At 42.5% G+C, this 12,989-nt stretch overlaps 3 protein-coding genes across 3 annotated transcripts in view; 1 reads left to right on the forward strand and 2 right to left on the reverse strand.

The window, feature by feature from the left end:
* LOC105559404 overlaps positions 1–12,989 on the reverse strand; it is a 50,275-nt gene that overhangs the window by 33,742 nt on the left and 3,544 nt on the right. The window lies entirely within an intron of this gene.
* Positions 387–1,403, reverse strand: LOC105559403. Its single transcript, XM_012007659.1, has 2 exons — positions 1,191–1,403; positions 387–1,109 (listed from the first exon to the last, which is right to left on the reverse strand). The coding sequence occupies exons 1-2, from the start codon at positions 1,261–1,263 to the stop codon at positions 853–855; spliced, it is 330 nt and encodes a 109-aa protein (XP_011863049.1). The 5' UTR covers positions 1,264–1,403; the 3' UTR covers positions 387–852.
* LOC105559405 overlaps positions 10,514–12,989 on the forward strand; it is a 104,169-nt gene continuing 101,693 nt past the window's right edge. Inside the window, exon 1 of the mRNA XM_012007663.1 lies at positions 10,514–10,610. Within this exon, the coding sequence (XP_011863053.1) occupies positions 10,514–10,610 (97 nt within the window). The remainder of the gene's footprint in view (positions 10,611–12,989) is intronic.

Consider the following 12,989-nt stretch of genomic DNA (forward strand, 5'->3'; position numbering starts at 1 on the left):
CCGACCGCATCCACGTGGTGCACAATGGGTAACGCTAATGCCGGCGGTAAACATCATTTTTCAAGAAAATGCATGGTTCGCTTCAAAGTCATGTAACTCGGTCAAGAAAAATCGTAGGAAAATTTTAAAAAAAGCATTTTGTAGGTAAAATGTCGTAGATTGTGGAACTTGTATCAAATTTGTCGAGAGAAATTTTTTTATCGAGCTACAGTGTGTCAAAAATACGTAATTTTAAGGAACAAAACAATGTATTCTATTTTAAAGCACAGAACGAGGAAGATCAATATATCGAAATATATCATTGACAGAGTTTTAAAGTTGAAACTTCAAGCTTTAAAATGCTTTTTTAATTTTGTGTCTACGATTATTTTTCGCCGAGTTTCAGTGGTTTGAAAATAGCCCAATTTTTAGGGTATGAAAAGTGTTCCCTATTTTTTTTTTTGAGTAGTGTATATGACCAAATCCTTTACAATATCCGTTATAATGTCTGTCTTAACAGTATAACCATTACGGTCCTACTTATATAAAGGATTTTATATAATCAATAAAGTGTCATATTAAGAATTCCACCAGTCATGCCTAAATCAAACGGACATATGAGAAATCCGTTTTAATATTGAATATCCGTTATAAAATATAACGGAAATATAATTGTCCTTTATATCTAAAACGGATATGTTTTGCAGTGTGCTTAACCTTTAACTTCTGTCATTCCCCTACTCTTCTGTTACCCCCATCACTTCTACTAGACAAAGATAAGGTACGGCCCCACACCAGCTATCTCGTTCTAAAGTTTGTATACACGTTTTCGCACGGGTGAGGTAGGGAAAGCGCAGTCTATTCTTACTATGTCTATGGACGGAATATGATACACTCCTCCGTGTCGCGTACATGCCCGCGCAAGGAACTCACGTGCAGGATCCGCTTTGTTGGAGGCCAGATATAGGCTCTGCCAGAAGTTGCGCCACTTCCTGTCCTACCATTACGTGTGGCCTGTCCTGTGTGCACAGCACGCCGACACTCGCGCGCCTCGGGTCGCACCGCCATAGGTAGATACTTGGTGTCGCGCTGTTGCACGCGATGCATCCGATCGTTTCTGAAACAATACGCTGCCATTCGGGCAGAGGCACGCGCGCGTATAGTTTACCCTAGATCGCTGCACTTATTTCGTATTCGCTTTGCTTACGTACCGTCCTTCGTGGACGAACAACATCGCGTGAGATGTACCTTCGATACGTCGCGGTTATTTTCGGGAAATCTCATTTCTTCCGATGGACACTCAAGTTTTATTAGCTCGACGATTAGTACTTTTTATCTTTAGAATCATTCTACATTCTCGTAATTGGAATCTCTATAAAAATAATGATATCGTCAAATTGCGCCAACTAAAATGGGTATTTATACAAATTAGATACCTTTATATCCAAACAATCGAGCATAAGATTTTACCGAAAGAAATAAAGGAGACAATAGTATTAATGAGACAAATTTTTAATACTTATTCAATAAAAATGCAATGCAAATAACTTGAATATTCACCGAGAAAAATTTTCACCTAAATAGTGTGTCCGATGATTTTTCCAATTACGTTTTCCGATTAAATTATGGATACATCCGACGAAATGCAGTTACCGATGAAATTTGATTGAAAACCCGATGACATTTTTCCTCGGATATACAATTTAATCGGATATATCTGTTTGTTATTGTGTAATTGGATTATCCGATTATATTTAATCGGACATTTTTCCCAGTGTTCTACTTCGAATTTAGTAAAACGTTCTAAGGCTTGTAGGGCAAATTTTGATCTTGCAATAAGGAAGACTGAAAATATCTTTGAGTTGAGGATACTTGTATGTTCGGTGCTGAAGAAATGATTGCTGTGATAAAATCGAGGGGTAAACCGCTGAGGGCATTGTGGTGTACAGATTTGCGGCATTACTGGGCATTACTAGGCATTTTTTGGGCATTAGTTTGAACATTAGGCCTTGTTGGGGCATTATAAAGGTAAAATAATATAATAAGATAAAGTAATGCCCACTGGGCATTAGTGGGCATTGGTGTGCAAGAATTTGGTCAGCGGTTTCCCCCTCGGATAAAACCGATATAAATGGATATTGTGAATTGATATCGGTATTCATTTAACGACTCGTTGGCATCGCTACCTTGTTCTCGTTTATTTACAGAACAAATAGGATGTGGCAGTTGAAAGAAAATCGACGTGCAAAAATTAATTACTCAGATACCGGTGTTCCGCGAAAGATTCATGTTCTCATGCGAGGCACCGCACGGTCACCTTATCACAAACGGCTTTGCTACGTGACGTGCTGCTCGCTCCGGCTTATCGCACATCCAGCAAGCAGAAAATTCATTTGCACGGTCGGTCGTAATTATTATGTAATCGACGTCAGTGTCGCTGGAGCGGCCGGGCGGTGGGAAGGCGGGCGCCGGACACGAATCGATTTCCAATAAATCAGGGAGAGGCCATCGGGTGCTTTTAGTATGCGCATATTAAACGCGACGCAGCACGCGCGTCTATCCTTTCCTTAAGTCGCAAGGCACGCGCCTTGAACTTATCGAAAATTTATTCCACCGTCCGTCGTTTCTCTTCGCGCGCGTTTGCGTTTTCTAATTAGATCCAACGTCATGCCAGGATAATTTCGTGCTCCGCGACCTCTCTCTTTCTCTCTCTCTCTCTCTCGCGAGAGCACGCATTCGCTGAGCATACGAACACGCGAGTAAATACGTCGTGCGTGTCAGCGACTTGACCGGAGACCAGATAGAGACACGTGTACGCACTTGCTACTGACGTGTTAACGCGATTTGAGACCTCGCGCAATTTGTCGCGGAGTGTCTCGCACGGATTGTCGGCATCTGGAGCCGTGCGATTTAGTGCTGAAACCAAGAAAGAGAGAGAGAGAGAGAGAGCGAGATATGCATCTAAGCCTCACTGGTGCATATATCGCGATAATAAGATAGCGTCAAATAGGACAAAAGTAGAAAGGATGAGGCGTGCGAAAATAGAAAATAGAAAGTAGTTTTATAATATCATTCTCTATCGTGAGTGAGCGTTTTTAATTTGCAATTTTCTAAACTCTCTTGCTGGTCTAACAGTAAATACGTTGTCCCCCCCCCCCCCCACGTTTCAGAACGTTAACATTGTGAGAATATTTTAAAAGTATTAAATATCGACTACGACAAATTAATATTCGACTATAAACGTGCGGACAATCAAGTAAATTAAATCAAACGATGGAAAATATAACAAAGACGTTGAAGAAAGAACTCACGAGTAATGCGTTTCGCGCGTGTCTCGGCGCGAATATACGGCCGGATAAGTCGCTTATCTCTTTGCTACTTTCATCGCGCGGTGGCCTTTTAGGTGCCGGTGTCACTGACCAGGGCAACACGGTTATTATCAGACCCTGCGTTTCCCCGTACATACGTGCGTGCGTGGGATCATTTATTTGCGGCACAAACGCGCTACCAAATCGTCACGCGTCTCCATCCAATGCACGCGGGATAATGCATTTGCATAAGCAGGTTGCGCAGCGTGAACCTGCGTCTGTAGCGGACAATGTATCAATTATATATTCTCGAGCCGTTCGACTGTGATACCGCTTTAATCGCATTGCGAATCGCATATATTTCCTACTGATACTATATTCCGGAATATTCTAATAGCGCAACTCTGCAGTGTTCGCAAAAATCGCAACATGGGACTGACTTTTTAAAGGAGTACCGATCGTCGTGCACCGCGAAATGTGTTGCCTATAATTCTAAATTGAAGACTTTCCAGCGATGAAAACGAAATTGCACAGTAAAAATAAATTGCTTTCGTTTCACGAATCATTGCTATTGTGCTGCGACAACGTACCTACACTGAGAAAAATTTCCATCGGATAAAGCAATTAAATAGTGTTTCCGACGGAGTGGCGATCGTGACGCAGAGGATTGTGCGCTGGTCTGGTAATCCGAAGACCCGGGTTCAAAACCAAACAAAAACATTGTTGGTTTTTCGTTCGGTCGCCACATAGCGAAGTGGATATAGAGAGAGTGTTATAAAGAGGTTTGGGCACGTTCCTTCAAAAACGCCTTGTAACCCTAAGGGGAATCAATAAAATGTACTAGTACTAGTGTTTCCGACGGTTCAATTTTCTGATTACGTTTTCCGATTAAATTACGGATACATGCGATGAAATTTGATTGAAAAACCGATCGCATTTTTCATTGCTTTGTGCTCTGACCCTTAATCGGACATACGTTCGTTATTATGTAATTGGATTATCCGAGTATATTTAATCGGACATTTTTCTCAGCGTAAGGTTGCATAATGACGCGTTATATTTTGACGAGGTTCTCGTCCTTTCTTTCACTCGCCCCTCACGATACGGAGCTTGCCCGAAGAGAATCGTTTAATCGCGAGCATTTTATCTATCATCTGGTGACTTCTTCTTATAAGTTGCGCGCCACAAGAACGTGTATGTGTTCACGGTTTGGTATGCGACAAGCAGAGAGCGCCTTTCAGAACGTTGGCGCCGATACCAAACCGGTAGAAACAGGTAGTCCATCTACGTCGTGGTGCTGCGTGACGACTGTTGCACGACATGTTCTGCGCTACGCACCGCGATTTTATGAGATCAATCGATTCGTCGAATTGATACTTAACGTGCGATACAGGATGTTTCAGGTTTACGCGCGATACTTTAAAGATACACTTCCAGAAATGTCGAAGACATTCTTTCCTAATTTTACTTTGCACTGGGATACAAGTATGCACGGAAAGACCGGCTAAGGCAAAAATAACTAAAATTAAAATGTTGCCGTAAAAATAGTAGGGACATCTATATTGTTTTGTATTGCAACGTTTATTAAGTTTGCTGCACAAAACGCATATAGTTGTCTACACTACTTATCCATTGTTGAGTTGTGTGTGGTTGTAACAACCATATTTATAGTTTTTGCTGAAGTGCGAGTTGTTGCCACACCACCGCACCAGTGCTGGTAACATTTTCATGCACTCTAACCTAACCAACCTGCACCGACTTGTATAGCGCGACTCGGCACGCAGTAAGGCTAATGTTATCAATACGCATTTGAAGGCTAATACTATCAATACGCAGTGTTTTTGAGCCTGATTAACCATACCACACAAAGTTTCACCATAGTTCATTTCTGCAAGAAAGCAACTACAATTTATACCATGACTACATCAATGTGGGTATGACAACTACGGATATAGCTGTTCCAAATATTACTATTTATTGGGGTTGTGCCAACCCTAATTAGACATGTGGTAACCATATCGGTCTCTCCGTGTGGCGACATCTTATACCGTAAAGTAAATGCATTTCTTCCGAATTAAACAGAACATGAATAGGTATCGAACATTGATCTTTGGACAATTGCACACGGAGAGACCGATATGGTTACCACATGTCTAATTAGGATCGGCACAACCCTAACAAATAGTAATATTTTGGACAGCTATATCTGTGGTTGTCATACCCACATTGGTATGACGAGTAGTGGAGACAACTATGTGCGTTTTGTGCAGCAAACTTAGTGAATGTTGCGACACAAAATAATGTAGATGCCCCTACTATTTATACGGCAACATTATAATTTTACAACATCAATGATTTTTATTGACCGTATCTGGCAATTAAAATTTTTATTGCGAAAAATATTACCCCAACCAGGATTCGAACCTGCACGGAAAGAACAATGTAGCTGCTGTAGCTAAAACTTAGCAAAATAGGGACAGCTAATATTTTTAGTTGTGATAGCTCAGTATTTTGCTACGACAGCAAACCGTTTGCTGTAATACAATAGGCACAGTAGCAAAATATTGAGCTATCACAACTAAAATATTAGCTGTCCCTATTTTGCTAAGTTTTAGCTACAGCAGCTACATTGTTTTTTCCGTGATGGGACCTCCCTCAATCCGTGACGGGCGTCTTCGGATTGAGGGAGGTCCCAGATTCGAATCCTGGTTGGGGTAATATTTTTCGCAATAAGAATTTTAATTGCCAGATACGGTCAATAAAAATCATTGATGTTGTTAATTACTGCTGACGACTTTTAAGAGTATTCTTAATAGATTATAATTTTAGTTAGTTTTTCCTCAGCCGGTCTTTCCGTGCAGATGCACGCAATTTGCGTGTTGAGAAACTCGCTCGGAAAATTGGCTTGGAAACTGAAAGAATAGCAAGAAGTGGTTTCCACCTATTGTTTTATTATTACAAATATATACACGTTTTTCCTCTTATCTAATACTGTACTCGCAATAGCGTTTCGCCTGTCTTTGCGAGCAAAGTGCGCGCCGTATTCACATAGATACAGATTGCGAATCGTGCGAGGGGTAAGTTCAACGAGCGATGAGTTATACGATCGACATTGCCGGCCGATAGTGGTAACAATAAGTATTCCGCGCGTGGTGGTGCGACGGTTTCGACACGGTTCTCTCGTTGGTATGCGAGCTCGTTAAATATGTTGAACCGTAGCCGAAGGGTACCGTCGATACGAGGTCAATAGCACCGTGCCGATAACGAAGTGCGAGGACCCGAGACTCGTTTCTCTCCTCTCGCGTGATTGTGTCTCCGGCTCCGAGATGCACTTCACCTATTTCAGAACACGTCTGTTGCGCGGCGCGGATGCGCTTTATCTTCGCGCAGGTCGCGTCCACGATGGCTTTGATATCGTTGGACTATAAAAGCCGGCCGAGTCGCGCATCTTTTCGCAGTCGTCATTTGAGAGCTCGAAAGCAAAAGTCGCCTCTCGTTTATCGGTCTTCTCATTTTGATATACGAGGTCTGTCCTGAAAATACGTATAAAATATTCATAGCGTCTGATACTGGAGGTGGAGAGATGAGATAGTGGACTTCCCCCTCCACACAGAGAGAAAAGTACGTAGTATTTGCGACTATAATTGCATAGTAAAATAATTATAGTCGGGAATATCATTTTTATAGTAATTATCACTATAATATTAGTAATAACAACCACATAGTCATAGTGATGCCAACCAGCATAAAAATTTTACTATTATTTATGAAGCTTTTAACCATTATTCTGGTAAAATATTAAGATGGTGAATAGTAACTAAATTAACTAGTTTTATATAGTAGGTGCAAGTACAATAATAGTAAATTTAACTATACTTTTTATCATCCACTTTACTATTCGCATGGTAAACAAAAGTGAAGTGGTTCGGAATGTCTTCGCTAGAGGAACGTGCGGTACAAGACTCTGGCGACTAGCGAGTTGCCCATCTATACCACGACCATAGACATATAAAAGATAGACTGCTTATGAGGCAGTGGAACCCTAGGTGGGGGCATCCTCCTGAGGGAAAAGGACAACATGAACTTATTTGGGTATCTGTCTTCCTCTAGTGGACGTGATCTGAAGGTGATCACGTGATCACGCCCACGTGATCACGTACACTAGAAAAAGATAGATACCCAAATAAATTGGTGTTGTCCTTTTCCCTCAGGAGGACATCCCCCACTACCTCATAAGCAGTCTATCTTTTATATGTCTATGACCACGACTCAGTTCATGGTCGTTGGTGGCGTTGTCCGAGCGGGACAGAATCATGGACCTAAGAATCTCTGGACCGAGCATACAGCGAGGGGGCTGTTAAATTCGCGGTAAGGGGAGGATAGTACTGTCTCTTTCTACAAGAGGTCACCGTCGGGTATTTCCGCCGTATATCCGATGATTCCCGAAAGACTAGACAAGTCTATACTCGCTAACTTCTGAAGTCCAGAGATTCTTACGTCCATGTTCTCGTCGAGAAATTATTATGTATAGACTATACACAAACTTCGACTATCTTCGGTTACATTCGTCATCAAGCCGAATGTGACCTCTTGTAGAATGAGATACCAAGAGGACAGAAAAGGAGAGCACTCTCGTCCCCCTTACCGCAAATTTAACAGCCCCCTTGCCCGTCCTCCCACTTCGTGCTCGGTCCAGAGATTCTTAGGTCCATGGACAGAATAAGGGTGGAGTCCCATGGAGCGTATCGCGCGTATCGCGGATTGCGCGTATCGAGAATCTGACCAATCGTCGACGTTCCGCTGTTTTCGGTACGTTGTCGTTCCGCGGAATTAATTATTTTAGCGTAATACGCCAGTCTCTACGGCGGAATCTAGATTTGCGTTTTCTTTTTGTAAGAGTATGAGTGAAATGGATAAGTTACTATTACATATAGTTATTCGAAATTTTACTTGTGGTTGTTATTGCAATATTCATAGTACACCTTACCAAATTAAAAGCTCGTTTTGGTTTATGACAACCATATCATAAGTTGCATGGACCAATATTGTGTCTATGAGAACTATAATACATTGTTAGGTCAACCATAACTTACGTAGTTGGAAGAATTATAAAAATATGGTTGGGTTCAAAAATGACTATAAATTATAGTGAGATTGTGGTAACTACAACTATTTTTTCTCTCTGTGCACTAACAGACTAAGTAAACATCTGACAGACGGCAGCCTTGCAGATTTCAACACGCATTGTGTACAGCGAATTAGGCAGACCCCTTACGCAGTGTCTCGTCGGTATGGCGCTCTCTCTGAATGAGCAACGCAAAATCGTTGAATGTCTTGCTACACTCGACAGTTTCAACGGCTCGAAAATTCACAAAGCGTTGGAAGCAATGTACGACGAAGATGCCATAGCGAAATCAACGGTTTATAAGTGGTTGAAGGAGTTTAAAGAAGAATCGGAAGAATCCACAGACGATTCCGCTTCCGTTGTTACCGAAAATTTAAAGATGACGAAGTTGTGTACAAAGATCGTTCCGTTTTTGTCCCCTGACCAAAAGGCTTGGAGGGTCTATTGCTGCCAGGATTGGATTGCATCTAAAGATTTTACTGATAGGGTGATTACAGGAGATGAATCATGGGTTTACGAATCCCAGTCCAGATCGAACGGCGTGATAATGCTAATCGTTTTCTTCGATTCACGGGGCATAGTGCATCACGAATTTGTTCCTCCAGGAAAGAGAGTGAACGGAAATTTTTACGTCGAGGTCCTCAAGCGCCTCCAAGCGCGCGTGGCTCATGACCGCCCAAACTTGGCAGGAGATTGGATTCTTCACCACGACAATGCGCCTCACCACACGTCCTTGGTTGTGCGCGAGTATTTGGCACGGGCCTTAATTACCGTCACCGACCACCCGCCACATTCACCCGATTTGGCACCGTGTGACTTTTTCTTGTTCCCCAAATGGAAAAAGTTGCTTCAGGAGCGGCATTTGTCGGACGTGAAGGCCAAGAAAACAGCGACGACGAGGCTACTGAAGAGCCTCAAAGAGGAGGACTTCGAAAACTGTTTTCAGGAGTGGAAACAGCGTTGGAAGAAGTGCGTTGAATCCGGGGGAAAGTATGTACATTTGTGCGAATTAATGTGAACACAGCGAAATTTCAACTCAAGAAGTTCACCGAGTTTAATATTGAGTCCCGATTATTTGAATAATTATTAAGTTAAAAACGTTAATGCTTCATTAACGGTATATTTCTTATGAAAACAGCAGATTGGTCAGAGATCTAAAGTATAGATACGAACTTTACACGCTACAATCTTCATGCGCTATATTTTCTAATTTTAGATTAAAAACCGAGTTAAAAATAATAACAGCCTACTGCAATTATTCAGCACTATTTTCCCGGTCTCTCAAACAATTCTTGCGCTGACATAAACACGAGAATATGTTTTTAATCTTGCTCACCTACAGTATTATGCGAATTAATGTGAACACAGAGATTTTTTTATCAAAATTTTGTGTTGGGTTATTGTGTTGTTTAATAACCACTTGTAATAGACCCTAAATAACATGTTCTTTTAAATAAACGATATTTGATTAAAAAATCTTTGTGTTCACATTAATTCGCACAATACTGTATTTTGAGGGGGACAAAATAGATTTACTTGGTTGATTGTCAAATAAAATTATAAAAAAACATTTATACGTATTTTTGAGACAAACCTCGTACACCTCTTTGAGAGAAAAAAAGTTATTGAAATGACTAAACACATTTAGAGTCGGCAGTATTTCTTCAGTTCAAATATAATATATCTTGTTTTCAAATTAATTTAAACGTACAGTGATTCATTGAAACATATATTTTAATAAATTGACGAATTTTACGAATTGATAAATATTTGCTTGGCAGCCCGCGATCGCCGCATAGAATCAATATTTCTTGATTCAACACTTTTTCTCAGCGCAGTATGCGGTTCTTCAAATATAGCTACAATATTTACGAAGATTGAAAACCTTTTGAGAAACTGCGAGTCTTCATTTTAACAGGTGGACCATTAGAAACATTTCCGCTGGCACTTGCGATACATTTACGTTTAATATTTTCGATGTTCCTCTCTCGTTAATCTCAATTCTTCGGAAGCCGCTCGCATTTTGGCAGTCATAAATTGTGTAAATGTTTTTCGCGACAATTCGCGAAATTGTAAGGTTCCTTTGTTCGTGGTCCATAGGATGAAGAGGGAGGCTGAAGAGGAGGCAACAAGAGAAGCCAGCAGCACGCTGCGGCAGCTTGCGTTCAGGAGAAGTACCAGAGAATTATGTCCTTATTGTATGTTAATAGGATCCCATCGCACGAGTCTCCCGTAAAAATAGCACGCGGAGCCTCGGCGCCGACTTTTTCCCCCCTTTTGATCGGTATTTTCTAGTTTGTGGAACTCGTATCTTAGACGGTCAGCCACGACCCAAAGACGCTTTGTAGTCCACCGGTGCTCTTATTATGCATCATTGTAAAAGCCCGTGATCTAAATCCGGACCGAGAGAGTGTCCTGATTTCCTGGAACCGAGTATATTATTAGGTCGAACGTTTATCGCGCTACCGTCCCAGTTGTTACGCTGGTAGAAATTAATTTTTGTACTTCTTCAAGATCGACGACGCTTGAATAACGAGATGTACGTTCTAAACATTGAATTTTCCAACGTAGAAAATTGCTAGACGACGCTTGGCTGGCGAATTCTAATTAAAGGAATTTATTGCGAAAAATACTATCTCTGCCTGGATTTGAATCTGGACTTCCCTGCACTCTGGGCGGGCGTCTCCGTGGGGGAAGTCCAGATTCAAACCCAGGCAGAGATAGTATTTTTCGCAATAAATTCCTTTAATTAGAATTCGCCAGCCAAGCGCCGTCTAGCAATTTTCTGCGTCGATTAGTCACGTACTGGCGTCAAACAACTCTCTAAGTTATTGAATTTTCCATTGACTATTCTCTCGAGTGTGCACATTTCGATTTTCCTCTCGACATTCCTCTCCGTACACGTGTTCTTGACAGTGACATTGTCTCGTGTTATTCAACGCTAAACGCAGCTGTACGATTCCGAGAGGTCTGCGCTCTTAATATGCGGGAATTGCGTTCAATGCCAACGTGAGATCAGAGTCGAGCGGCCGCATATAGTTGGGAACGCGTGACGGGAATACGGTACTTGGCGCGCGGCGCTCACGCGTGCAATGGGGGACCGTCTCTCGTACATAAGTTTCGCGAGCGTAAGATAGCGGGCGGTTTTTAGAAGCGCGCGGTGCGGCCGAATATTGTCTCCTATTTCGAGCGGGGACGCGCAACGTCGGGCGTACACCTCGGCGTACGCGTCAGCGCCGCCTTTAACGAGGCGTAATGCGCTGTAACGTATGACAGTTTGCATGTAAATCCCGCCGTGACGCGAAAACACTCTCGTACGCCGGGGCTTGTTCGCGGCGTACGCGGCCGCGACGTAAGCCGTAAGTCATACGTTTATGTCCTCGAGGACCGCTCTTTTCGGCGGCGTGCCGCTGCGTCCGACACATGTTCGCACTTGTACCCTCTTCGCCTTTCTCGTTACTCCTCAACGACCATCTTGAGCGCGGATCCTCGGGGCGTGTTACGACTCGGGGCGCCCTCGGGCGCGCCGAATCTTTCTTCTGGCAACAACGGCTACCCCCCTCCTAACGTGGACAATTACGCTAAGAACTTCACCAAACTGACCGCCAAATTACACGGTTCCGCCCGATTCGACGGACGATCCTTTTTAACGTTTGGAAAGTTCGCCATTAAAAACGTTAACCGGATTCGTTTCCCGCCCCCCCCCCCCTCGCTCGAGAAATCGGCATTTCCGCCGTGTTTCTTCGTCGCAGCCTCGACTAACCGGCACAGTTTCACCCTCGAGGAGGCACTGTCGGTCTTCGAAAGTGGGCGTGTCGAAAAACGCGCTCTCGATTTTTGGTTTCCACGCTCGGGTTTTACGAGCCGCTCGTAAACGCAGCAGCACCGCGTTTGCTTCTCGTCTTCTGCCTCGTCTTTTGCGGCATCGCGCGCCTCGCGCGTATTACATTTCTTGTTAACGCTCGTCGTAACTTTATCGTCGGGTGCCTTGTCACGTGAACGAGACTTGTTTATTGCGCGGCGAAGTGCGAAATAATATTTGAAAGTCTTTTGGCGACTGACGCTGACTGTCCCGTATCATTCTTTTTTTTTATACACTTTGAGCGAGAGGGAAACCGCATTGTGGTGTACAGATTTGCGGCATTACTAGGGCATTTTTTGGGCATTACGTCTTGCTCATTATAAAGATAAAATAAGATAAAATAAGATACAATAAGATAAAATAAGATAAAACAAGATAAATGAAATAAAAGAAGATAATAAGATAAAGTAATGCCCACTGGGCATTAGTGGGCATTGGTGTACAAGATTTTGGTCAGCGGTTTCCCCCTCGACTTTGAGGGATAAAATAAGTGCGCTTGTGCATCTTGAAAAGAAAAGGATCGACTTGCAAATGACGTCGAAAAATTGTACTTTGACAAACATAAGGTTTCCCCACGTCAAAATGTTTTAACTTGATAATGTCGCCATTGTACGATTGTATCTTGTTACCGCGTGTGTACACTGATAAAAAAATATCTTATTCCAACACAATTACTTTACCCAAGAAAATTATTCATTAGGTGGCTCCTAATAGC

This window comes from Vollenhovia emeryi, unplaced genomic scaffold, assembly GCF_000949405.1.
Source record: "Vollenhovia emeryi isolate VEMERY1.0 unplaced genomic scaffold, V.emery_V1.0 DF939275.1, whole genome shotgun sequence".
Classification (NCBI taxonomy): Eukaryota; Metazoa; Arthropoda; class Insecta; order Hymenoptera; family Formicidae; genus Vollenhovia; species Vollenhovia emeryi.

What these genes read in the sequence shown, in the direction of transcription:
- LOC105559403 (XM_012007659.1), bottom strand. Translation starts at nt 1,263, where the DNA reads ATGAGATTTCCCGAAAATAACCGCGACGTATCGAAGGTACATCTCACG. An exon ending in TTGTTCGTCCACGAAGGACG is followed by an intron (nt 1,110 to 1,190) that starts GTACGTAAGCAA and finishes CCCGAATGGCAG; the next exon opens with CGTATTGTTTCAGAAACGAT.